The 26208-nt window shown below is 35.4% G+C and overlaps 1 protein-coding gene across 1 annotated transcript in view; it reads right to left on the reverse strand.

The window, feature by feature from the left end:
* LOC125111271 (ephrin type-A receptor 6) overlaps positions 1-26208 on the reverse strand; it is a 656452-nt gene that overhangs the window by 96969 nt on the left and 533275 nt on the right. Inside the window, exon 12 of the mRNA XM_047753191.1 lies at positions 4298-4423. Coding sequence (XP_047609147.1) covers positions 4298-4423 — 126 coding nt within the window. The remainder of the gene's footprint in view (positions 1-4297; positions 4424-26208) is intronic.

Here is a 26208-nt window from a genome sequence, read left to right on the forward strand (position 1 = left end):
TTCTTTTTTTAAATTGATTCAGAGTAAGCAGAGTGAAAGTCTCCTGAAACTGACAAAGCAAGAGGGTGAAGACAGCTATTTACCCCATTTTTGCCATTTACCTTGCACCTAACACATGGCATGAAATGAAGAGAAACGTCATAAGAGGTGTTTTATATGTAGCATTATATTTAAAGCACAGGCAGACAACCCGAGATAGTGTTTCAGAAGAACATCCCCTCAGCAATTAAAGAACTTCCAAGATTAACCACAAAGGAACTATTAGGAAGACCTTCAACACTGTTTTTTTTTTTTTCAGAATTTATCTATTTCTAAATCCCACATGCTGGCTATTTCCTATGCTTTCTCTTGCATAGACTTTGCTTATAAATGAAAAAGGGCATCTTAGTTTAAGGCATATATCTGAGTTTGGCCTAGAATCTAAAATATATATTTGAGTTGCTTCATTAATGAAAAATATTATCAAGTCTACCACAATTAACAGAAAACTTCTACAAAAATATAAGGTACAATTTTGTTGATCTAGTCATACTCAACCTATTATTTTCTGAGTAATTTTAAGATAAATAAAAATATTGCTTTTATAAATAAGTCTAGCTCTCAAGACACATTGCAATGTTTGGATCTTATGTAAATTTAAAGTACACATATGTCAGGCAGTCATTGCTGTGAAGTGGCAGAGAAGAACGAATCACTGAAACTTCCATGTATTGTTATTCCATCATTATTAGTGCAGAATTCTATTTCTAAATGACTTTACAACTCTGATTGTCTGTGTGTATGGTAAGCAGATGATGCCACCAAAAATATAAAGGAAAAGTCTGTCATAAGGTGACCCATAAATCTAAGACCCTATGTATGATCAATACTCTATGGTATTTAATATGTTCTAACCCTAACCCTAACCCACTTGCAAATACTGTTTGACTAGAGAAACAAACAAAAAAAAGTAAAATAACTAGAGCAGAGAGTAAGCTTATCAATTTAGAGTATATCCCTGATAACATATTTGTAAGAGGGGTATCAATTCTTTTCAAAGAAGTAGATTTGATTTTAATAGGGAGTAATACAATAAGGAAAAGTTTGATTTAAAAAATATAATTTGTTATGCCCTTCTAATTGCTCCTTTCTTTCTCCATCCTCTTCTCAAAGCTTCCCTCCCCACTCTTCCTGCCTTCTTTCTCTTCTCTCCTGGGATTTTCTTACTTCACAGGGTGACTACTATTTGAAAGGCATTGCAATAAACTTATGAATATACTTGCTATTTATTTCCTGGTGTTCTTCTCTATTTGACACTACGAATAATAACCCTTCCTATGACCTTTCTAGAAATGAGGAAGGTTATGTAAACAACTGACAACTATTACATAAATACTGATTTCGGGCTTGTCTGCTTTCTGGCTCTCACAATTCAATGATTCTTATTATTGCAGTTAGTGTAAAAATACATGCTGCATAGTATTGCTCCTTTATAGCACAGTATGACATGAATGCAAAGAAGCTATTTTATACAAGACATTATCATACATCTCATTTAAATTTGATTAAGGAAGTAACTGGGAATTAAATTAGCACCATAATTAGAACAAGTTTTGTGATTCCTTGAATGACATATCAAATGCCTTATAAGACCCTAAAAGCCCTGTGACATATAATCAAATGGTAGAAAGCAAATTCATTTCTGTCTAATAGGCATCAAGTTTTGGCCAGTTATTTAAAGTGCCGTGATATTGCTTCCTGCCCTCAAATTAATGTCCTAAACCTGAAGACTCACCCAGTATAGGAAAACAAAGAAATACTTTAGGATTTTTTTTAATATAAAACAATAAAAATTTCTCATGATCAGTGCTTCATTCCTCTTTACACAGAATTATAAAGAGAATTCTTGGGAATTAAGGTATAGTCGAACGGAAGAGGATAAAATTACCTTTGGAATCATATGAGTTATTCCTGAAAAGTACCAGAGAAAATGTACAAGGATCACTTATCAAAGTGATATAAGCCAGGAAAAGTGAGTTGAGTTAATTTCAGTTTGAGGGAACAGGAGCAAGTTTAGATCTATAAATTTTTTATGAAGCAATTTTGTTACACCTGATTTGTATGTAAGTCATGAAAACTGAACTGAGTTTTCTCTCCTTATGAAAGTTAGAGGCAAATTTGGCTAAAAGCCTAGAAGAATACATTGCTAGAGTGTTCTTTTAGATCCCTCTCTGGAAAGTTGTTTCTGTGTGTGTTATAGAAACACCATCTTTCTTCTATAATTCTCAGCAGCTAAATGACAAGAGTTATCATTTTAACCAGTGATGTTGAATAATTCAAGTCACTACTGAACTTTGTAACATCATTGCTGCCAAACAAACCTAAATGCACCTATATTTGTCATTAAGAGTTAAAGATTAAGCCATTTAACTACACATCATCCGTTAATCAATTCCAATCACCAAAATATTAATAATATATATGAATGCTACATCTTTATATTTGGACTAAACTCTTGAGAGCTGAGTTTATAGAGATTTTTATTTCTATTTTTTTGCAGTACCACCATTATCACCACAACCACCACCAAAAGTAAAATTTCTGTGAACTGATACCATTTTTGTTTCTGGGGAGAAAAAAGATGGTATAATACTCATTAGAATTAAAATTGCTAGTTTTTATTTCATATAATTTTGGTTCTTACTCTGTCAGTGGCATTGCTGGGCACAAAGCCTCCAACCACTTCAGTAGTTATCTAATGATAAAAACCAAATGACACTGAAGCGTATTTATATTTTAACTAAGTAGGCAAGGGTAATTTAAAGACATAAGAAAAAGGTCAGTGTAATAACTCCAGGTTTTGATGGTATAATCTTGTTAGGAAAAACAAGAAATGTGTATGATGGGATTTTGTTTCCATTGTATTTCCAGGTTTTACAAATGTTCCCATTATTTTGCTGGCTAGACCAGGCCACCTGAAAATATTGGTGTCCTTTTGATAATTATAGCATAATTATTAACTATGATAAAAAGCCACAAGAAAAAAACTCTAAGAATCAATATTTTAATTCCATTTTACTAAGACACATATAAAATATAAACTGGATTTTTCTGCTTCAGGTACAAGGGAGGAAGGCAGCTGGGTAATTTACAAAACGACAAAAGTAAAACAATTTGTAATTAAAAAAATACTATGGATAATCTACAAGGTTATTTGCTAAACTTTGAAATTGCATCTTAAAACGCTCAATATCCTATATTTTGTTTTTCTCATTGATAAAATATAGCTTTGGTCAGATTGGATTTTTTAAGGAAAATTGTATGTTATTTTTCTTCCTCAAAAATTTTTTCCAAATTTGCTACTTTCTAGCTTCTTTTAAATCATTTTTCTTTAGTCAAATGGAACTTTATTTAAATCTCTATGAACTCACCCAGATATGGAATTACTTTTACTGTTAATAACACTGAGCTTTAAATTCTATTTTCTAGCCACTTCCAAGCAGCTTAAACTCATTCTTATTTTAGTCTTGAGTTACACATTGGAGACCTGTATCTGTAGTTTTTATATATGAAGAAACTTTCCTAGAAGGAGAGGCAGCAGTATGCTGATTTGCTCAGTTTACAGATCCTTCTTCCACTTCGTCACAGTATTTTCATAGTATTAGATAAGTGCTGGAGGGGTTGTGGAGAAAAGGGAACCCTCCTGCACTGCTGGTGGGAATGTAAACTGGTACAGCCACTATGGAGAACATTCTGGAGATACCTTAGAAATCTATACATAGAACTACCATATGATCCTGCAATCCCACTCTTGGGCATATATCCGGACAAAAGTTTCCTTGGAAAAGACACATGCACCCTCATGTTCATTGCAGCACTATTCTCAATAGTCAAGACATGGAAACAACCCAAATGTCCATCGACAGATGATTGGATTAGGAAGATGTGGTATATATACACAATGGAATGCTACTCAGCCATAAAAAGGAATGAAATAATGCCATTTGCAGCAGCATGGATGGAACTAGAGACTCTCATACTGAGTGAAATGAGTCAGAAAGAGAAAGACAAATACCATATGATATCACTTATAACTGGAATCTAATATCCAGCACAAATGAACATTTCCACAGAAAAGAAAATCATGGACTTGGAGTATTAGATATCACAAATGTGGTTTCTGCATTTAAAAAGTCACTTGCATTTCTGTTCAGCAACATATATTATAAATATATATTTCTCTACTGTGGGTCTATTAATTGTGAGCACAGTCCTACTGCTGCATATGGTGGCAGAAAACTTCACCTGATATACCTACCAGCAGGAATCCTGGGGGGCAAAGATCCTCCCCCTGGCACTGGATGCTGGGCCTGGATGCTATTTAAAAACCCTGCCCTCAGGAAGCTGGGGCAAAACGTTTCCACCCCAATGGCCGGGAAGGATCCTTTTAAGAGATAAAAATGGACATTAATCATAAAGCCTTCTTTGTGGAAAAGTTGTTGATCATTTTATTGGAACAAAACCTATAACCAACAAAGACATCAAACCTTACAAGGCAGCTTTGAAATTAAAAGGAATGGAATGCATTTTTATTCATAAATTAAAAAAAAACTAGTTCTTTGAAAAGAAAGTTACTCTTAACTAGTTAAAATTAAAGAGGATTTAGAAGCATCAGAATGTAAGATAAAATTTCTAAACCTGCATTTGACAAAGGGGATATAAATATAAGTCATTGGTGTTTTCTAGCTGCAGAATTCATCTCCACATGAGATAGAGACATGCAGAAAATAGCCACAATAGGATCTGAGATCTGTGCTACGCTAGGGGGAACGGTGCTTTACCTCTGGTATATCAGTACAAGAACTTAAATGAAGAAAGCTTTTATACTATGCAATGATTACATATGTTTTTGAAATAGTGGTAAGAAAAATAATATACACACTTCTAAATTTGCTTCACGTTTCTTTTAGGGATGTAACATGAGAGTTTGCATAGGTAGAACCACATGCTTTTTTCATTTTTAAGAAGTCTGTTGAGAGAGAAGTGAAAAATAAAAAGTAAACAACTTGGGGGTATATCCATCAAATTTTATAATGAATCATAGAATAAAAGAATATCAGAGCTGAAAAAGACTTTAGAGATCATCCATTCAAAAAAATTCACGTTTTTTTGTAAGGTCTGGAGTGGGGAGAGATATCACAAAGCTGGTGGACTCCTAGGACCAAATCTTCCCACTACAGATTAAAAATAATGAGCCACTTCCTATATGGGAGACTGCTCTTCCTGAATATGAATTAGAATCTTAGCGCTCTAGAATAGTGGCATTACAATTACCTGTCTCAGTGATCTGAAATACACTGAAATCTTACATTTTAAAATAAAATGTAATATGCATGCAATATTAATGTATGGGCAACACTGATATAACTAAGTTTAAGTAACAACAATATCCTAAAAGCAAGTTACACTGATGATTGTAAGAAATGCATCTCATTTAAGACCTCTGAAACCCTCATCAGGCACAACAGTTTTCATATGTAGACCTAAGATTTCTCCCAGGTTCAGATTTGGAAAGACTTTACTTTGTTCTTTGACACAAATTTTGCACCTAAAATAAGTTAAAATTGAAAAGAATTCTCTCTGTTCTTTGATACAAAGTTTGTATCTAAAATAAGTTAAAATTTGATTTTTCTTTGACCTTTGACTAGGATTAAAGTCAATCTGGTATACCAAACTCTCTCTATATCTTGCTTCTGTAGAGAAAGTTGTTGCTAAATAAAAAGCAGTATTTCTTATATCTTTAGAGATGTTTTTATGAAAAAGCAAAGTTACAAGGAATTTTTCAACGGGTAAGGCCTATACATTGTGCATTGGATTAAATAAAGCACAGAAAGAAAGTCATAAACTGTGAATACGCTGGTTTTGTTATGGATTTTATAGGGCTTTAGTAAAATGGGCCAGCAGAGCTGAAGTCCCTTAAACATTAAGAGGTGTTGCAAAAACGCCAAATGGTTGGCCACAAAGTGCGCTGAGGTAACTTTCAAAAAACAGTGAAATTAATTTCACTTTCTCTGCTAGATGGGTTATCTATCATTGAGCATAAAGTTAACATTAGCTCATATGTGTACCGTGTTGCCCACACAAGGCATTTCCTACATCGCAATGTTTCATCACCATCTGAGAAAACACTCAACATAAGGAGCGTCACTGAATACCAGGTGGAGATAATTATAGCATATTTATATGGCGTTCTTATTTAAAGATACAAAAGAAATGGTGATTTTACAACAGGGAAATGATTGCAAGAAATTCAGATTTTATTATCTGCTGTGAAAAACAAAAATGATGCAGTTTTAGCTGATTATGGATTTACTGAAGTCAAGTAAAAATAAGCTTGGTTCAAGGACAATAGATCATAAAGAAAAAGAATAACACCATCATGCACAGGAAAGAAAAAGGGACATAAATGTAATTATGTAAAATGTGAAAATGTAAAAACAAAAGCATGTACAACTGTGACTCTAAATATAATCTGCTTCATATTTAGAGATTTTTATCTGAGTTTATTTTTGCTAACATAATTCAAAACTGTTAACTTAGAAAAGATGACCATTACTTTGACTCCTTGAAAGAAACTAAATACAAATATTATTTTATTGTTATGATTATACTTATTACTACTTTTGTTTCTGTGAAAGCTTGTCATATTTAATAGCAGCTTTCATTGTCCTAAACGTGAGGCATTGTTCCTAATGGCTTTGTTATGTTTCTTTACTGTGGGGTTAAAAGGTCTTTCATTTATTGTGGCATATCTTCCTTAAATAATTGTCATTTTTTATATCTAAAACAAACAGAAAAGTTGTTGTGCATGAATATATATTCCATTGAGATAACACATTATGTGATAATAACACCTTATCATTTTTCTTCTTAAGGTCAGTCATGTCAATAGAGATTGTGTGAAATATTACAGCTCTATATTTTCATAGTTCAACCAGGAAAAGTAAAATCATTCCTTGTTATAATTCCCTTATCTCGTAATTCATAAGAAATTAAGTTCATGCACATTTTTGAAATTAGATATAAAATAATTATAGTCTGATTTGCTATATTGCCTAAGTTTTTGACCCTTTCTGACTTTTTTTTTAAAGGAAATTGTGGAATTTATTAATCAATTACATTATAGCTGAATTATAAATAATGTCTAATATCTATAACAGGAGAAAAATACATTTCCGTTGTTTTTAGTTATTTTCAGTATACTAAGTATTTGTTAATAGGAATTAGATTTCTATGTAATGAGAGTATTCCTCTAGAGATTACAAATTTGAAATGTAAATGTGTCACTTCAATGTGCTCTTCTAAATCTCAAATCTTTCAGATTCCAGTCTGTTAGTGATCTTGAGTTGGTGGGTTAAAGACAGACCAACATGTGACATGAGCATTATATTGTCTTTTTTATTTTTATTTTTATTTTTTTACAGCTATACCTGTGGCATACGGAAGTTCCCTGGCTAGGGGTGGAATAAGAGCTGCAGCTGTTGGCTTACACCACAGCCATGCAAACACCAGATCTGAGTTGCATCTGTGACCTAAGCTGCAGCTCACAGAAATGCCAGATCCTTAACCTACTGAAAGAGGCCAGGGACTGAACCTGCATCCTCACATAGACAATGTCAAGTCCTTAATCCACTAGGCCACAGTGGGAACTCCATATTATGTTGTCTTTAGTATAAATTTACCAGATAACTGGATGTTCTTTATTTTATTTGCTAAATCCTGTAACCCTTCTCTAATGTAATTTCATTTTTTTTTGTCTGTCTTTTTTTTAGGGCTGCACCTGCTGCACATGGAGGTTCCCAGGCTAGGGGTTGAATCAGGGCTGTAGCCGCTGGCCTATGCCACAGCCACAGCAACAACAGATCCAAGCTATGTCTGTGACCTACACCGCAGCTCAGGGCAAGGCAGGATCCCTAATTTAATGAGTGAGGTTAGGGATCGAACCTGCATCCTCATGGATACTAGTCAGATTCGTTTCTGCCAAGCCATAGGAACTCTGATAATGTAATTTCAAACTCTTATGGATATCAGACAGATGAAAGACACTACTAACTACTGCAAGGGGTTGGTGATTTATTTGTCTTTCATTAGCTCAGTGGTTCTCAGTGCATTTAGGTAGCATTGCAAATTATTACTGGAGAAAGGCATTACTGGTGATTAGCAGGTAGGGGTCAGGATGCATGCTAAAGGCATTGCAATAAGTGGTATACTCCCTGTAAAAAGGGAATTCTCTTCCAAAATCCTGGTAGCACCCACTGAAAAACATCTGAGAATAAAGAATCCTAAAAAAATGGGTTGCTAATGAACAGGTCATATAATGAGGCCACAATGTAAAAAAACAATGTCAAGACGTCGACATGGCCTGTGTCAATTAATGGAGGACTGAGATTATCGAGAGCAATTTGGCCTGTAGAGTAAGCAGTTTTGAAAGAATTATAATAAAATATATTTAACTCACCCCCAACAAAATAAATCCCATTTTAAATTTGATATTGTAGAAATGTCTCTTCAGGTCTTTTGCCCGTTTTTCAATTGGGTTGTTGGCTTTTTTGCTGTTGAGTTGTATAAATTGTTTGTATATTTTAGAGATTAGGCCCTTGTCAGTTGTATCATTTGAAACCATTTTATTCCACTCTATAAGTCGTCTTTTTGTTTTCTTTTTGGTTTCCTTTGCTGTGAAAAGCTTGTCAGTTTGATTAGGTCCCATTGGTTTATTTTTACTTTTATTCCTGTTTTGGGAGACTGGCCTGAGAAAACATTACTAAAGTTGATGTCAGAGAATATTTTGCCTATGTGCTCTTCCAGGAGTTTGATGGTGTCTTGATATACAGATGGCCAACAAACACTTGAAACAACGCTCAACATCACTGATTATTAGGGAAATGCAAATCAAAACTACCATGAGATATCACCTCACACCAGTCAGAATGGCCATCATTAATAAGTCCACAAATAACAACTGCTGGAGGGGTTTTGGTGAAGAGGGAAACCTCCTGTACTGTTGATGAGAATGTAAGCTGGTCCAACCACTGTAGAGAACAGTATGGAGGTATCTTAGAAAACTATACATAGAACTACCATATGACCCAGCAATCCCACTCTTGGGCATATATCCAGATAAAAGTTTCCTTAAAAAAGACACATGCACCCACATGTTCATTGCAGCTCTTTTCACAATAGCCAAGGCATGCAAACAACCCAAATGTCCACTGATAGATTATTAGATTAGGGTGATGTGATATATATACACAATGGACTACTACTCGGCCATAAAAAAGAATGACATATTACCCTTTGCAGCAACATGGATGGAACTAGAGACTCTCATATCGAGTGGAGTAAGTCAGAAAGAGAAGGACAAATACCATATGATATCACTTATATCTGGAATCTAATATCCAGTACAAAGGAACTTTTCCACAGAAAAGAAAATCATGGACTTGCAGAATAGACTTGTGGTTGCCAAGCAGGGAGGGGATGGCATGGGAGGTACTGGGAGCTTGGGGTAAATAGATGCAGAATGTAGTCTTTGGGATGGATTAGCAATGGGATCCTGCTGTGCAGCACTGGGAACTCTGTCTAGTCACTTATGATGGAACACTTAATGTGAGAAAAAAGAACGTATACATGTATGTGTAACTGGGTCACCATGCTGTACAGTAGAAAAAATATATGTATAAATAAATGATAAAAAATAAATAAATTTGATACTGCAGCAGTCTCCCTGAAGTAGATTTACATTAGGAATTAGGTATCATTAAGAATTTGTGTTCACGATAACAAACCTTAAACTTTTTTGCCTCAATTTCCTCATCTTTGAAATGAAAATAATTGACCCTACCTAATGAGGCTGCTTGTGAAGTTTATATGAACATAAATTATCATAAATATAAGACATATTAGTCAGCCTTAATGTTTTTTAAAAAAGGAAACTTTTTGGTGAGAAATTGAGATAAAGATTAAATTTTCTAATGCAGAAATACCCCTCCCCTCACATAATACACAAATCCCCAACAGAATAAATCCCTTCTTTGAAGATTACATATCAATAATTTAATTTTGATATCAAAAAGTTTAATAAGAGCAGTAGCCCTATAATACAGAACCTTTGAGGTTGGGCTCCTTCAGATTTTTCCATTAGGTCGTATTTTTGCAGATAACTATTTTGAACTATGTGCAGACAAATAATGCATAGGGTTAATTAAAGACAATTTAGAGTTGGAAACTTAAAAATACATGTATACATATATGTGTATATTAAATTAATATAGAATATGGAAAAATATGTTTTCAGTTCCTAAAGTGAGTTATTTTTCAACTGGAATATGAAATGTAAGGATGATTTAATCTAATCTAAAAGGACATCACACAAAGTCATTGGAAACAGTATTAAAAAATAGATTTACACTTATCAAAACAACCTAGTCTTATATGCAGCATTTTATGTATATTGCACCTATGTGTGTTGTGATTATCATTTGAAAGCAAGTACTGAAATAAACTGACTTAAAATTAGACCCTAAATTAATAAAGTTTGTGCTACTAATACATAAATGAATATTATTTCAAATATATTTAATTTCATTCCTTTAAAATATTTTATGAGTATTTCCTTATTGATTTTCTGTCTGGTTGATCTGTCCTTTGCTGTAAGTGAAGAAATGGACAAATTCTTAGAAAAGTACAATCTTCCAAGACTAAACCAAGATGAAATAGAAAAGATGAATACACCAATCACAAGAACTGAAATTGAAACTGTGATTAAAAAACTTCCAACAAACAGAAGTCCAGGACCAGAAGGCTTCACAGGTAAATTCTATCAAACATTTAGAGAAGAGCTAACACCTATCCTTCTGAAACTATTTCAAAAAATTGCAGAGGAAGGAATACTCCCAAACTCATTCTATGAGGCCACCATCACCCTGATCCCAAAACCAGACAAAGATACCACAAAAAAAGAAAACTACAGGCCAATTTCACTGATGAACATATATGCAAAAATCCTCAACAAAATACTAGCAAACCGCATACAATACATTTAAAGGATTGTACATCGTGATCAAGGGGGATTTATCTCAGGGATGCAAGAGTGCTTTAACATCCACAAATCCATCAGTGTGATATATCACATTAACAAACTGAAGAATAAAAATCATATGATCCTCTCAATAGACACTGAAAAAGCCTTAGACAAAATCCACACCCATTTCTGATAAAAAACCTTCAGAAACTGGGCATAGAGGGAACCTACCTCAACACAATAAAGTCCATATATGACAAACCAACAGCTAACATCATTCTCAATGGTGAAAAGCTGAAAGAATTCCTGCTGAGATCAGGAACAAGGCAAGAATGCCACTCTCACCACTACTCTTCAACAAAGTTCTGGAAGTCCTAGTCACGGCAATCAGACAAGTAAAAGAGATAAAAGGAATCCCAATTGAAAAGGAAGAAGTAAAACTATCCCTATTTGTAGATGACATGATACTATACCTAGAGAATCCTAAAGACTCTATGAGAAAACTGGTAGAGCTCATCCATGAATTTGGCAAAGTTGCAGCATACAAAACTAACACACAGAAATTGACAGCATTTCTATACACTAACAATGAAAGAGCAGAAAGAGAAATTAGAGAAGCAATCCCATTTACCATAGCATCCAAAAGAATAAAATACCTAAGAGCAAACCTACCTAAAGAGACAAAAGACCTGTACTCTGAAAACTATAAGCCACTGATGAAAGAAATCAAAGATGACACAAATAGATGGAAAGAGATACCATGCTCAGGGTTTGGAAGAGTTAATATTATCAAAATGACTATACTACCTAAGGCAATCTACAGATTCAATGCAATCCCTATCAAACTACCAAGGACACTTTTCACAAAACTCGAACAAAATATTTTAAAGTTTGTTTGGAAGCACAAAAGACCCAGAATAGTGAAAGACATCCTGAAAAAGAAAAATGGAGCTGGAGGAATCAGGCTCCCGGACCTTAGGCCAAACTACAAAAGCAACAATCATCAAAACTGTATGGTACTGGCACAGAGACAGAAATATAGATCAGTGGAACAGGATAGAAAGCCCAGAATTCAACCCACGCACCTACAGCCAACTCATCTATGACAAAGGAGGCAAGAATGTGCAATGGAGAAAAGACAGCTTGTTCAATAAGTGGTGCTGGGAAAACTGGACAGCCACATGGAAAAGAATGAAATGAGAACACTCCCTAACACCATCCACAAAAATAAACTCCAAATGGATGAAAGACATAATATATGACCAGACACTATAAAACTCTTAGAGGAAAACGTAGACCAAACACTCTCTGACATAAACCACAGCAACATCTTCTCAGATCCATGTCTTAGAGTATTGATGATAAAATCCAAAATAAACAAATGGGACCTAATCAAACTTCAAAGTTTCTGCACAGCAAAGGAAACCCTAAATAACATGAAAAGACAACCTACAGAATGGGAGAACATCTTTGCAAATGAATCAACTGACAAGAGATTAATCTCCAAAATTTATAAACACCTTCTGCAGCTTCATACCAAACAAACAAACAAACGAACAAGCCTATCAATAAATGGGCAGAAGATCTAAACAGACAGTTCTCCTAAGTAGACGTGCAGATGGCCAAAAAACTCATGAAAAGATGTTCAATATCACTCATTATTAAAGAAATGCAAATCAAAACCTCTATGAGGTACCACCTTACACCAGCCAGAATGGCCATCATCTAAAAGTATACAACCAATAAGTGCTAGAGAGGGTGTGCAGAAAAAGGAACCCTATCACACTGTTGGTGGGAATGTAAATGGGTGCAACCACTGTGGAAAACAGTCTGGAGATTTCTCAGAAAACTAAACATAGAACTACCATTTGATCCAGCAATCCCACTCCTGGGCATCTATCCAGAGAAAACCATGACTCGCAAAGACACATGTACTCCAATGTTCATTGTAGCACTATTTTCAATAGCCAAGACATGAAAACAACCTAAATGTCCATTGACAGAGGAGTGGATCAAGAAGTGGTACATATACACAATGGAATATTACTCAGCCATTAAAAGGAATGAAATACCTGCATTTTTAGTAACATGGATGAACCTAGAAATTATCATGCTAAGTGCAGCCAGCCAGACAATGAGACACCAACATCAAATGCTTTCACTGACATGTGGAATCTGAAAAAAGGACAGACTGAACTTCTTTGCAGAACAGATGCTGACTCATAGACATTGAAAAACTTATGGTCTCTGGAGGAGACCATTTGAAGGGTGGGGGGATGTGCTTGGACTGTGGGAAGGAAATCCTGTGAAGGTAGATTGTTATGATCATTATACAACTACAGATGTGATAAATTCATTTGAGTAATAAAAAATAAAAATATAAGTATTTAAGTTTAAAAAATAAATAAAATATTTTATGAGTGGTTTATAATAAATATAAAAATAAGTACAGCAAAAGAGTAGATATATATGACATATATAAATTAGTAGTGATATAGTAGAGAGTTTAGGCTCAGAAATGTTTACTGACAGGAACAAGACCGAAAATTTGGAAAGCTAATTATTGAGTGTGTATCTATTCAGACTAGTGATCCTTTCTTCAGTTTCAAGGATCCAGTATTGAGTTCTATTACTGACATACAATAGCCTCTCCATAACTGTGTGTTTTGGATTAATGATGGTACCTCTGAGCTACAGTATGAATAATTTCAAAGTTCAATGATCTCATAGTCTGTTAAACCAAATGCTATGTCAAGGCCTATTTTGCCTGAGGAATGCTCACTTCCGAACCCTCAAAAATTCTCTGCCTCTTTCCCTGTCTGTCTGTCTGTCTGTCTATCTATCTATCTATCTACCTACCTATCTAATCTCATTTGCCCTTTCTTTGTCAGACTGTCTCCCTTATATCTTATATGTCTCATGTATCTCATCCTTTATGACACTTTCTTCTTCTGCTACAAAAACTTATAGGATTACACATTTTTCCTTCCCCTGAGATAATTAAAAGAAAACCATAAGCCTTGTAGGTTTTTTTAAGCACATGCACCCTCGTTTTCTGTGATGGTGGATAAAGACTCTAACAGTCACATCACCAACCAGTGAAGAAGACTAGCATCAGTATAAACAGCCATTTTCATATAAGACAATAGAAGAATGCATCTTTTGCTCCAATGAGATCTTTATTTTGGATATCTATGTTAATAGCGTGTAGTCCTGAAAAAAACTAAGCTGCTTTGCCTAGTTTGGTAGAGGAAAGATTCCTGCCTCATTGTGACACTTGAGAAGGGCCATCTGGGAGCCCAACATAATCTCTTCCAACTTAATCAGAAGATGCACAGAGTAGGGTTTCAGGAAATTTAATAAGTAGTTGAATAAGTAGATACATAAATGATGAATGAAAAGTGACAAATTGCCAGGATTTAAGGATCTGCCTGCTCACTTGCTTCCTAGGCCAATGTCAAATTTCTAATGACTAGTTAAGAGATAATTTTCAAATTAGGCTTAGAATGTGAAAGAAATCATTCTAATCATGAATAATTCATTCATTTATCCTTGTATCTGTTTGTATGTTTATCTTATTCACTTATTCAGTAAATATTTGTTGAAGCACCTCTTTTTTTTTTACCTGGCACTATGATAATTTCTAGTACAAGAGGAAAGAAGCAAATAATTTTTGATAGGACACTATTATTTTTAGGAAGTGATTCTAACTAAGCTAAGCCAAAGATGAAATTACAAAAATTTGCCCATTTCCTAAATTCTTATAGATGGAAATATGCCTACAATTAAATTAGTATTTTCCTTTCAGCACAGTTAATCACCATGCGGATTCTTCAGCATCAAATTCAATTAAAGATCATGTAACCATTGTTTGGTTTTGATTTCTTTTTTATCCTTTGGGTCACTGCCATATGAATTTTATAGATTTCTCATCCTGTTGTTCAATAGGTCACAATAAAATGAAGCAAAAAAGGGCAGTTTCATGGCTAGATTTTTATGAGTTAATCTTTAGAGCTTTGAAAAAGAAATTTTCCCTGAGTAATTTTTAAATTTGTAAGATATATATGGTAAAGTTACTATAAATTATTTTTTAAAACTAGAGCATTCACTAGGGAGATTAAAACATTTTGAAGTTGATTAATAACAAGATATTTATTGAAAAATGCATCTTAATAATTAATATAGAAGTTTTTTGACTTTTTAAAAAACAAATATTTAAAAACTATCTAGTTTCCTAATCTGTAAAATGAACTTGGACTAGAACTTCTCTAAATTTCCTTTAAGTTTAGAAGTCTGTTTACTATATTTTCATTCCATTGTTATTTTGAATTAAGCCTATATTTTCCACCAATGTGGGTTATGTACAGTGGTCTTACCTATGTTTATATTCAGTAGGACCCGGAATTTTAATTATCAAAAAAATGTTCTGACTAAATTGCCATCTATCAGTACATCCAACAGGTTTAATAGTGAAAATACCTAAGCTTAAGGCCAAGCAAAACTTTGGCTCTACTATTCACTGTCTGACTAATCTTGATAAGTTACTTACCTTTTCTGATACTTAGTTTCTTCATTTGAAAAATGGAACTAATAGTAAACATTACTTATATTGGTTTATTGTGAATCACATAGGAAGTGCCTATTAAGGGCTGACAGTAAAATTTTAACATATGAAGGACAAATATTTCTTCCCTTTAATTCTCTCAACTTGACCTACCATTTCATGTCCCTAGGCCTCCATATTTCCTCCTGCTAGAAGGCCCTTCTGGCCTTCTGACCTCTGTCAAAACATGCCTGATGCACCTGGTGAGAACTTGCTATTCCCTCCTGTGCCCTGTATAATGTTAGCTACTATAGTAGAAACAGAACACTATCATAGGTGCAGTATTTATTTGTTTACAATTTTGTGACATCAAACTCAAATACCATTAGGGACTTGTCAAGTACAATAAACAAATATATCAGGTTGGTGAAAAAGGCACTGGGTTGAGCTGAAGAGTGAAAGTTCTGGCTAAGCACAGTGAATTCAAATGATTTAAAGGTCACTGTAGGAGTCAAGTAAAACACACCTCTCAGCTGACTTCAACTTGTAGGCTACCAGCTGTTGACTTCTGGCCGACATGTTTGCTTCCCCACTAGGTTGTGACTCTTTCAGAACAGGGATGTACATCTTATTCTCTCTTCTACAACCAATCCCGGAGCTTGAACACAGTAGGAGCTCAATGTAATAGTTACTGACTTGAATCAAAACCATCTTAGACAAGTAGTTCAATGTAGCTTGACTTTATTTGGATAAATAATAGACTGTATTTTCTTGATGTCAGAGCTTTTAAAACCATGTAAATGCTAATAATATAAATATTCTCAAAACTGCATAATTATTCAAGTTGAATGAGATTTATAACTTTCCAGTTCAAATTCTTTTTTGTTTTTTTCCCATTGTCATGCTGCGTTGTAAGTATCTAGACATAGTTCCCGGTGCTACTCAGCAGGATCTCATTGTAAATCCATTCCAAAAGCAATAGTTTGTATCCCTTAACCCAAAGCTCCCCAAAACCCCACTCCCTCCACTTCCCCCTTGGCAACCACAAGTCTATTCTCCAAGTCCATGATTTTCTTTTTTGTGGAAAGGTTCCTTTGTGCTGGATATTAGATTCCAGATATAAGTGATATCATATGGTATTTGTCTTTCTCTTTCTGACTTACTTCACTCAGTATGAGAGTCTCTAGTTCCATCCATGTTTCTGCAAACGGCATTATGTCATTCCTTTTTATGGCTGAGTAGTATTCCATTGTGTATATATACCACATCTTCCTAATCCAATCATCTGTTGATGGACATTTGGGTTGTTTGCATGTCTTGGCTATTGTGAATAGTGCTGCAATGAACATGTGGGTGCATGTGTCTTTTTTAAGTAGAGATTTGTCCGGATATATGCCCAAGAGTGGGATTGCTGGGTCATATGGTAGTTCTATGTATAGGTTTCTAAGATACCTCCATACTGTTCTCTACAGTGGTTGGACCAGCTTACACTCCCACCAACAGTGCAGGAGGGTTCCCTCTTCACCAAAACCCCTCCAGCAGTTGTTATTTGTGGACTTATTAATGATGGCCATTCTGACTGGTGTGAGGTGGTATGTCATGGTAGTTTTGATTTGCATTTCCCTAATAATCAGTGATGTTGAGCATGGTTTCAACGCAATTTCTGTTGCACTGGGAGACTGACCTGAGAAAGCATTCACAAGGTTGATGTCATAGAATGTTTTGCTTATGTTCTCTTCCAGGAGATTGATGGTGCCTTGCCTTATATTTAAGTCTTTAAGCCATTTTGAGTTTATTTTTGTGCATGGTGTGAGGGTGTGTTCTCGTTTCATTGCTTTGCATGCAGCTGTCCAGGCTCCCCAGCAATACTTGCTGAGTAGATTTTCTTTTTCCCATTTTATGTTCCTGCCTCTTTTGTCAAAGATTAATTGACCATAGGTGTCTGGGTTTATTTCTGCATTCTCTATTCTCTTCCTTTGGCCCATATGTCTGTTTTGGTACCAGTACCACACTGTCTTGATGATTGTGACTTTGTAATATTGCTTGAGATCTGGCAGAGTTATACCTCCTGCTTGGTTTTTGTTTCTCAGGATTGCTTTGGCAATTCTGAGCCTTTTGTGGTTCCGTATAAATTTTCGGATGATTTGTTCTAGTTCTGTGAAAAATGTCATGGGTAATTGGATAGGGATTGCATTGACTCTGTAGATTGCTTTGGGTAGTATGGCCATTTTTACAATATTAATTTTTCCAATCCAGGACATGGAATATCTTTCCATTTCTTTACATCTTTAATTTCCTTGATTAACGTTTCATTGTTCTTGGCATTTAATCCCTCTACTTCCTTGGTCAGGTGTATTCCCAGGTATTTGATTTTTCGGGGTGCAATTTTAAAAGGTATTGTGTTTTCATATTCCTTTTCTCAAGTTTAATTGTTAGTATACAGAAATGCTACTGATTTCTGGATGTTAGTCTTATATCAGTGCTTAGGAACTAGGGACAGATTAAATTTCTAAAAATTCTAGGAGTTCCCATTGTGGCTCAGGGGTTAACAAATTCGACTAGGAACCACGAAGTTGTGGGTTTGGTCCCTGGCCTCGCACAGTGGGTTAAGGATCCGGCATTGCCATGAGCTGCAGTGTAGGTTGCAGACACAGCTCGGATCCTGCATTGCTGTGGTATAGGCTGGTGGCTACAGCTCTGATTAGACCCATGTGCTGCAGATGCAGCCTTAGAAAAAAAAATAATTCTAAAAATTCTAAAATTCTAGAATTCTTTTAAGACTAATAAGTGGTGAAGGAATGAATTGACTTGAAAAGCATGTCCTCATGACTGAGGGCCTTGATTGGCAGATGCCTACCTAGGCTTTTCTTGAGTCAGACTTTTAAACTATCTGGTCCTTTTTTTTTTTTTTTTTTAAGAATTATGTCATAGATAATTTGTTGCCTTCTCCAAACCTAAGCCAGATTGCTTTTATTTATTAATTTATTTTTGTCTTTTTTTTTTGCCTTTTCTAGGGCTGCTCTCACAGCATATGGAGGTTCCCAGGCTAGGGGTCTAATCAGAGCCGTAGCCACTGGCCTACGCCACAGCCACAGCAATGAAGGATCCAAGCCGCGTCTGCAACCTATACCACAGTTCACGGTAACGCTGGATCCTTAACACACCAAGCAAGGGCAGGGATCGAACCCACAACCTCATGCTTCCTAGTCAGATTCGTTAACCACTGCACCACGACGGGAACTCCATAAACTATCTCGTCCTTAAAAAATGTTTTTACACTTTAAGTGTCAAGGAGTCAGCTAATGAGTTGCTAAGGAGAATTTATCAGTGTGTATGAATGCTAGATGTATTTAGCTCATAGCCAAAGTACGCTATATATTTAATATTTATGAACTATGGTATATCTGTCACATTACTAAAGGGAGGGGTGCACATTTAGCAATGTGATAAAAAGGTCACAAGGCATGCTGCATCTGCCTCTTCATGATTTTCCAAGACTGCCTATAGATCAGACTGACCACTCATTGCTAGCATGTGTCCTGCTGTCTGGGACATCATTATTGCTCTCCTGTACAAAGTATGAATTTAGTTTCAGGGCCAGATAGTGATAATAACACCCTTGGCAGTGTTAACTACGAAAAAAAAAAGTGTTAAAACATACTAGGCATTTCTCAAAGTTAAGATATTTAAATTCTTCCAAAGTTTATTTTTTTGCTTTTTAAGGCCAGAATCATACTCATCTGGCATCTGTACAGTGTCGAGTCAATAGCAGGATAATTTGGCTTAGTAATTACCATTTTGAAAATTGGATTGGTCTTGAAATAATCAGGGAACACAATTAGTCTTGAAGATAATTGAGAGTAGGCAACAGAGGACAAAACTAATCAAATTCTTAATGATTTCACATCAGGTCTGATACCATATATGTGTACCTGGGGTGGCACCATAATGGTAGCAGTGGTACAAATATACTACTTTTCCAGATAGTTACTTTTTGTTTGAGGTAAGCATGTGAGATTTCTGTCTGCATCACTACCTACAACCATGCATGGTGGAAACACTCGAGTCCTTTTAGTTCAGATCATGTCACTATTCAGCTTAAAAATGTCAAAATCTTGGAGTTATCATTGTGGCTCAGCAGGTTAAGAACCTGACACAGTGCCTATGAGGATGTGGGTTTGATGCCTGGCCTTGCTCAGTGGGTTAAGGATCTGGTGTTACCACAAGCCATGGCTAGGTTACAGATGCAGCTGGGATCCTGCATTGCTGCGGCTGTGGCCTTTAGCAGCAGCTCCCATTCAACACCTAGCATAGGACCTTCCATATGCCACAGGCAGCTGTAAAAAGAAAAAAAAAAATTCAAAATCTCCTTACTGCTGAGCACAAATATAAGACCTAGGAATGGCTTAAAAATCTTTTACTTCCTACTTTAAACATACTAGAACATTCATTGTTATTTGAATATGTTGCTCACTCTTAGCACAAAGTGAGAATGCTCCATGGTGGCCTGATCCATTCTAAATGCCCACCTTTTCTAAGAGACTTTCCATTTTGTCACCCCTGAATAATCTTGCCCCCATCTGTGCTCCCTCAGGATGCAGCAAGGCTGTTATCTGAAAGGCATGAGTGCTGGAGTCAGAGGGATCCAGTGTCCAACCTTATATGCCACAGCTTGCTGGATGACTCTAAAGTCACTTCAACTCGCTGAGGCTCAGTTTCCATTTAGGTAATGGTCAGTTATGAAGACAGTTGTACAAGGTAGTACTTTTAAAATGCCTAACACAAAGCTGTCAGTCAAGGAAGATCTTCCTACCCACCTTTCTGGCTCTTTTCCCTCTCTCACATCTAACACTGTTACATTTTTCCTTATAGTATAATTCTTTCTGTTCATGACATATAATAAATTCCTTGAAGAGTTTCTCATTTTTGTATTTCCAACAGAACCTGGCACCCCAGATTGCATATAGGAGTCACTCATGAAGGTAATTTTTTAAAATGGGAACTATAAAGCATATCTTTGTTTTTTTTATTCACACAATGTTATTGCTGGCTTTGACAGTAACTTCTGAGTTTCAATTTGTCTAGGAGCTTAGTCAAAATATCATTAGTTGTAAAAATGTTACGACATGTAAAGCCATTCTCTCTACCTCATATGTTCTTGGTCTTTTTTTTTTTCTTTTTTTTTGCCTTTTCTTGGGCTGCTCCTGCGGCATATGGAGGTTCCCAGGCTAGGGGTCGAATTGGAGCTGTAGCCGCCGGCCTACGCCAGAGCCACAGCAATGCAAGATCCTTAACCCACTGAGCAAGGCCAGGGATTGAACCTGCAACCTCATGGTTTTTAGTCGGATTCGTTAACCACTGAACCATGACGGGAACTCCTCATATGTTCTTTATTAACAGATGGACACTGAATGACACTAACCAGATATGGGGTCTCCGCACATATCCTCCTGTTCATTTCTTTCAGTTTTGCCTATATGCCCTCTCCTATGATTTAAGGACAAAGACAGCGAAGTTCTTCAAGGCAGAGTAATCTGAACTCTTTAAGCCAGAGAGAAAGGTGAGGCACAGCGCTAGAGATGAATTTCTGAGAGGGGAGAGGCAGATTTCACATTCATCCTCGGGGCTTGACTCTCATAGAAACGAGCCAGCAAGTTCAACTACAGCCTGAATCAAACTCATAACTGTGTTGGGCTTTATTTCCAAAGAAGATCTTAAGTGTGAAAAGGGCTTGAAAAGAGTCAAGCATTATCCACTTTTATATATATTTAATTTATGTTGAGGCTATTCCCTTTCTTAAGTGTGATGACTTTGAGGCCTATATTAATTTAAGTATCACATCTGATCTGAGGTAACATTCATTCCTGATAATAAGGGAGAAAATGGAAGCAGACTCAAAGAAGACTGATTTTTATTACTCTTCAGCCATATGAACTGGGCATGCCAAGATGGCCTGAAATAATATCTCCATTGACACTCTTCCAGCCCCTTGCTGTGCTACCACTTTCATGAATGTTTACCATTAGGCTATTCTTGGCAGGCCATTAGAGTGAGTTCAAAATGTGGATCCAAGTACATCTTGTTCTGTGCGAATTGGTGAAGGACATTCATGGATTTTGTAAAGAGAAAAAGTGAGAGAGAAAGAGAGCTGGCAGGTGTTGTTCATGGTTGCAAATGCTGCTATCAACGTATTCTTCAGAGATAGTTCCAATACAACTTCAGACTCATATCAGTACATTACTGGTTCACTTAACATGCATGCTTTTTATTACATTCTAAATATTGGCTTGGATGTAAATTTGGGTAGTTTGTGAAAATGTTCTGCTAGTGGTGGTGAATGATTATAACTCCTTGGATATAGTGACAGTGTGAGGTAAACAGCAGCTTTTGACATGATATATGTGGAGAGGAAAACATTTGGAAGCAGTTTGAGTGCATTTTATTTCTGCATGGGCTCTTTGGGCACCCAGCCACTATCAAAGCATTATTTAACAAATTATGGCATCACAAAAAGTATTTTATGCTCTGGATGTTAGTTTTCAAAAAAGGAACCAATAAATGTCTGGAGTTAATATCCAAGAGAAGAACAGGACTGAGGTAAAAATCAAGGGAACACCATAGTTGCAAGTGAAAAATAAAAACTTACTGCTTTCAAAGAATTACATTCAATTTTAGTGCTATTTAAATAGACTAATTTTGTGTACATGCTGTTGTGTTAATACTGAAAGAAAAAGATGCTTGTTTATTGATACTTTTAAGGGGCCAAGTCATTTTATTACACAGTAGTGACTTAATCGCCAAATTTTATGGTTTCAGAGTGTAGAGAATAATGATGCACTCTTATTTATATTTGATTTATTAAAAGAAATCCAAAGAAAACAGCTCTCTCATTTACCCTTTAAATATTGGCACATGTGCTCTTAAATGGAGCAGGTCATTATATAGTCTTACTGTCTGAGGTAAATATTGTGTCATATGAATCACCCTTTAGCATCAATAAAGTTTGGCCAGTGAAGAACTGGGGTGATGAAACTATTCCCTGGAAGAAAGCTATTCACCCATCTGAGGCAAATTTAGTATGCTGGATGAAGTAATTTGCTAAATGGTACCCTGGTGCCCCAGAAGCCTTAATTCACTTCAGCTGAATGAGCAGTTGGATCAAACTCAATCATTGCGAGTTACCCATTCATACTCAAAGGCATATAGATCTCACTTTGAATGTTCTTTAATTGGGTGCATATAACTCCAGGGTAACCTGGGTACAAGGTTGGGAAAATAAAAATGCATGCAGCTTAATTAGAAAGCCCCATTTAAACTTGCTTTTCAAATCACATTTTCACTGCACTGAATGGCAGTGAAGGAAATAAAAGTATTTTCAGGAAAGGAAAAAGCAAGTGACAATATCATTGCTTAACTGTAATCACAACCTCTGAGTTTGGAGAGAGTCCCAAAGTTTGTATTTAAGTATAGACTTAGCTATATTCTATCAAACTTTACTTATAGAAAAGAAGTGCTGGCAAAGATAAATACTGAATAGTAGAATAGGCTTGTCAAAAAATAAACAATGAACAGGACATAGATTTGGGGGTAAATGACATATATAGATCAAGGTAAAATGGTTGTATAAAGATAAAGTTTTATGTTTGTGTGTGTCTGTGTGAGTATGTTATAAAGTATTGATTCACTAAACTTTTAGCAGTCTCACAAATAAACAAATGTATGAGACTTTTTGAAACAGTCTTGAATGAAACAAATTTTATATCCCTGAGATTTTTTTCTTTGATTTACAATATGTATCTTACAAAAACACTTAAGAAGGGTCTCCCTCCACTCCGCAATATCCCATCTGAAACAACTTTTAAAGACTAATATGTTTCCAGCACATGCTGGTTATCCCACAAAAGGAATAATTTCAGTTCATATTTTCTGATTGAGGAATGTCCTGCATTTCTAGTCATGATCTGACCTTCTGGGGGCAGAGATGGACAGTGGATCATTCATGTCTATTTCCTTCTTCCTAGTTTCAAACCCCCTGATTTTGAGCTGTCACTTGCTGGCCAGAATAAATACAATATTTTTTCAGCTTCCTTGTTCATCCAGTGAGGCTATGGCATTAAGTTCTGGCCAATGAGTGTAAATGGAGGAAATATGATTGTGGTTCCCTTTCCTTCTTCTTGAATAATGAAGCTTAAGCAACTATCCTGGACAGTTAGCTGAAGATAGCCACTCAAGGAAGGCACTGAGTCTTTGAGAATCATGACAGCATCCTCCCAGCCATTGATTGCTTACAACTGTATGTTGCTTATGTGTGGGGAAATAATTTTTATCCTTTTGACCTACTGTTATTTGGGGTTTACTGCCACTCCAAACAGAATCTAACCACAAACTGATAGTTTAATTTGTCCTCTTTTAACACACCTGGTCCCTGAATTAACTGCATCAATATCCTGTGATGGCTTCATCTTACACTTTGAATTGAAAACAACCTTCATAATTATCATCATTTTGGCTATTCTAGACTATTATTCCACATCTTCACTATTATAGATTATAATATCTGTGAGGCCAATATTATATGATCATGTTCACTGTTATCTCTAGCACTTAAAAACTGATGAATAACTGAATGAGTCTTTCTCATCATATGTTTTCCACCATCATTTAGGTATAAACCCACCACTTTTGATGAATTCTGATTGATAAATGTGAACATCTCATGGGTCATTTTTCATCATGGACTGAAACTATTCTGACAGAAGACATTCCTCAACGTTTGGGCTTCCACCTGAATGCTGGTTGGTTATGCTGGTTATTTAGTGGAATGGAGAGAAAGCAGGAGGGGTACAAGTCTCTAGGGAATGAGACAGATATAATTTTTCCTACAATGATACCATACCCATCACAGGTAGAAGGAGCTGCTCTGTGGACTACTAAAGGGAAAACTGTAGAATATGAGAGTTTCTTGAAACTTCACAGAAATTTAGGATATTTAGATGGAACCCATTTGTCATTGACATGTTTAATAGAAGATAGGCACTTTTTTTCTTGGAAAAAAAATTAGATAGAAAAAAATCTTTGAGACCCCAAATTCCTCAAGATAGAAAAGATCTAAGAATCATAATTCATACTATCCATCTCCCAACACACACACACACACACACACACACACACACTCTGTATTCTTTAATTTAGTGAATGGATTTGACCATTCAGCTAATTGCTAAGTTGGAAACATAAGGGTCATTTGGTCATTTAGACTCCTTTCTCACAATCATCTTCCTATCCTAAGGGGCAGTGTTCTATGAAGTCTACGTAGTAAATATCTTTCTTTGTCATTTCCTTCTTTCCATCATCACTGAAATTGCACTACCTTAATTAAGTTCAGCATTATTTATACTCTGGATATTACTATCACTTTTTAATTGACTTCCCTATCTCCAGTTTAACTTCTCTCCATTTCCCCTTATATTCAGCTGGCAGAAGGATATTACTAACATGCAAATGTGTTTATGTGATTTGCCTGCTTAAAACCTTTTAAAGGCTCCCTGCAGATTTAAGAATAATGCTTATAACTTAAAGTATTCTATGATGATACAAATATATTCTTATTAAATTTTAAACAAATTATAACAATGAACATTCCCTATTATTATTCATCTAATCTCAGCCCCCTACTGCTGTCATTTTGATATGTGCCTTCTCAGATATTTGTGTATACCATATATGTTTACATACATAGATATGAAAAGTAACAGTTTTATTTTGTGCATTTTAAACTGCATGAGATTATACAATATATCTGGTACTTAACTTGCTTCCTTAAGTTTAAACTTGATGACGTTATGGAGATCCTTCATGTTCAGGTACACCCTTCATCTACTTCCATCTTTTTAACTGAATCATGTTCATGATTGCCAATTGCAATGATTTATCTAACCATTTCCTTTCTGATGAGTATTTAGGTTATTATGTGTGCATTTAGAATAGTTACATAGTTGCAGAGTTCTAGAGTTGATCAATATGTTCATTTTAAAATACAATACTTTCAAATAGTCTACCAGGAATCTGTGTTAATCTGTAATTCTATCAATAGTGAGTGACAAGTACGTTCTTATTTTCCCTCCCTTTCCCTAGAAATATTATAAATCTCTTCACTTTTTGCCAGATGGTAAAAATGATATGGTTTTGGCTTTAATTTATATCTGACTGGATACTAGTGAAATGGAATATATTTTCTAATTTTTATTGATCATCATATTTGTTTTTATGCACATTGGCTGTTCATATTTTCACCCATCTTATATAATGGGGTCTTTTAAAAACAATTTGTGGGAATTCATCATATAATTACCATATGAACACTTTGCTTAATAAATATTGAAATTTTTATATCCATTGCTTTTCAACTTGTTGATCTCTCTGGTCACACCTGCTAACATTGTTTTAATACACCCTCTGCTCCCACAATAAGAAAATGCTTGCAGGTTTATTTCACACTTCTTCCTACAGGCCTTTTCTGCGTATAATACAGACTTTCTTTACCTTTCTCGCCAAGTTAACTTCAGTCATTCTTCAATACTCTGCTTAAGTGTTATTTCCTCTAGGA

Source organism: Phacochoerus africanus, chromosome 1, assembly GCF_016906955.1.
Source record: "Phacochoerus africanus isolate WHEZ1 chromosome 1, ROS_Pafr_v1, whole genome shotgun sequence".
Lineage (NCBI taxonomy): Eukaryota > Metazoa > Chordata > Mammalia > Artiodactyla > Suidae > Phacochoerus > Phacochoerus africanus.